Below are 1,028 nucleotides of genomic sequence, written 5' to 3'. Positions count from 1 at the left end.
ATGCGAGAGGCCGGGGCCTGATGCAGAAAGTCAACAGGAGCGCCGTGCTGGCCCTGCTCAGCGCCGCCAGCCTCCTCTTCCTCCTCTTCCAGCTCTACTACTACCGCTCGCACCTGGCGCTGAAGGTAACGGGGCCTTCCCGCCGCCGCGCGCTCGCCTGGAGCTCGCCCTGCCCGCAGGGGCAGCGGGAAGCGCGGGGAAACGGGCCCTGCTCCCGGCATCTGCGCCCCCGGCCTGCTCAGCAGCAGGGCTCGGCGAGGGAGAGCGAGGAAAAGCGAGAGGATCCTGCTAGGATCATCCTCACGCGGCGCCTGCAGGTCGCGGCTCCTGTTTTCCACCCGGTTTTCCATGGAAGACCGGGTTTTCCCGCCTCTCGCGGTGGTTTCCAGCGGTTTGCTCGGGGTGAGCTTTCTGCAGAGGGGAGGCACTGCTGGGAACGAAACATCCTCGTTTTGGGGGATTCGTGGTGTGCAGGAACCCCGCGCGAACGCCTCCGGTCTGTTTCCTTGTGGAAGGCGCCGGTGTTCCCTGCCTCTCCAGAGGGTTCCCGAGGCCCGCGGCAACCCTGGCGCCTGGGCTGCCTGCCCACGCGCCCCGTCGGGTACGGGGCTGCGAACGGCAAATCCCAAGCGGTTTTCCCAAGGCGGAAAGCCGCGGTGTGGCCAGGCTCCCGAGGCTGCCCCGCGCCGTGGGTCCGTGTTGCACAGGGTGCGAAACCTGAGCCCGGCCCGTGCGCATCCACAGGGCTGCCCTTCCAAATACACCGGCCACGAGCCTCGGCCTTGGCTCCACGTTGGCCATGGCTCCACGTTGGCCTTGGCTCCACGTTGGCCTTGGGTCCACATTGGCCATGGCTCCACGTTGGCCTTGGCTCCACGTTGGCCTTGGGTCCACATTGGCCTTGGCTCCGCGTTGGCCTTGGCTCTGCGTTGGCCTTGGCTCCGCGTTGGCCTTGGCTCCGCGTTGGCCATGGCTCCGCGTTGGCCTTGGCTCCGCGTTGGCCTTGGCTCCACGTTGGCCTTGGCTCC

At 67.7% G+C, this 1,028-nt stretch overlaps 1 protein-coding gene across 2 annotated transcripts in view; it reads left to right on the top strand.

Moving 5' to 3' along the window:
• Window positions 1–20: 20 nt before the first annotated feature.
• Window positions 21–1,028, top strand: part of FKTN (fukutin) — a 17,729-nt gene continuing 16,721 nt past the window's right edge. Inside the window, exon 1 of one of the 2 annotated variants that reach the window (XM_026049955.1) lies at window positions 21–125. In XM_026049955.1, the coding sequence (XP_025905740.1) occupies window positions 21–125 (105 nt within the window). The remainder of the gene's footprint in view (window positions 126–1,028) is intronic. The other variant, XM_026049956.1, reaches the window with a different exon arrangement.

Source organism: Nothoprocta perdicaria, unplaced genomic scaffold (genome assembly GCF_003342845.1).
Source record: "Nothoprocta perdicaria isolate Ctin4 unplaced genomic scaffold, notPer1 scaffold_63, whole genome shotgun sequence".
Classification (NCBI taxonomy): domain Eukaryota; kingdom Metazoa; phylum Chordata; class Aves; order Tinamiformes; family Tinamidae; genus Nothoprocta; species Nothoprocta perdicaria.
This window is presented reverse-complemented; position numbering and strand designations above follow the sequence as displayed.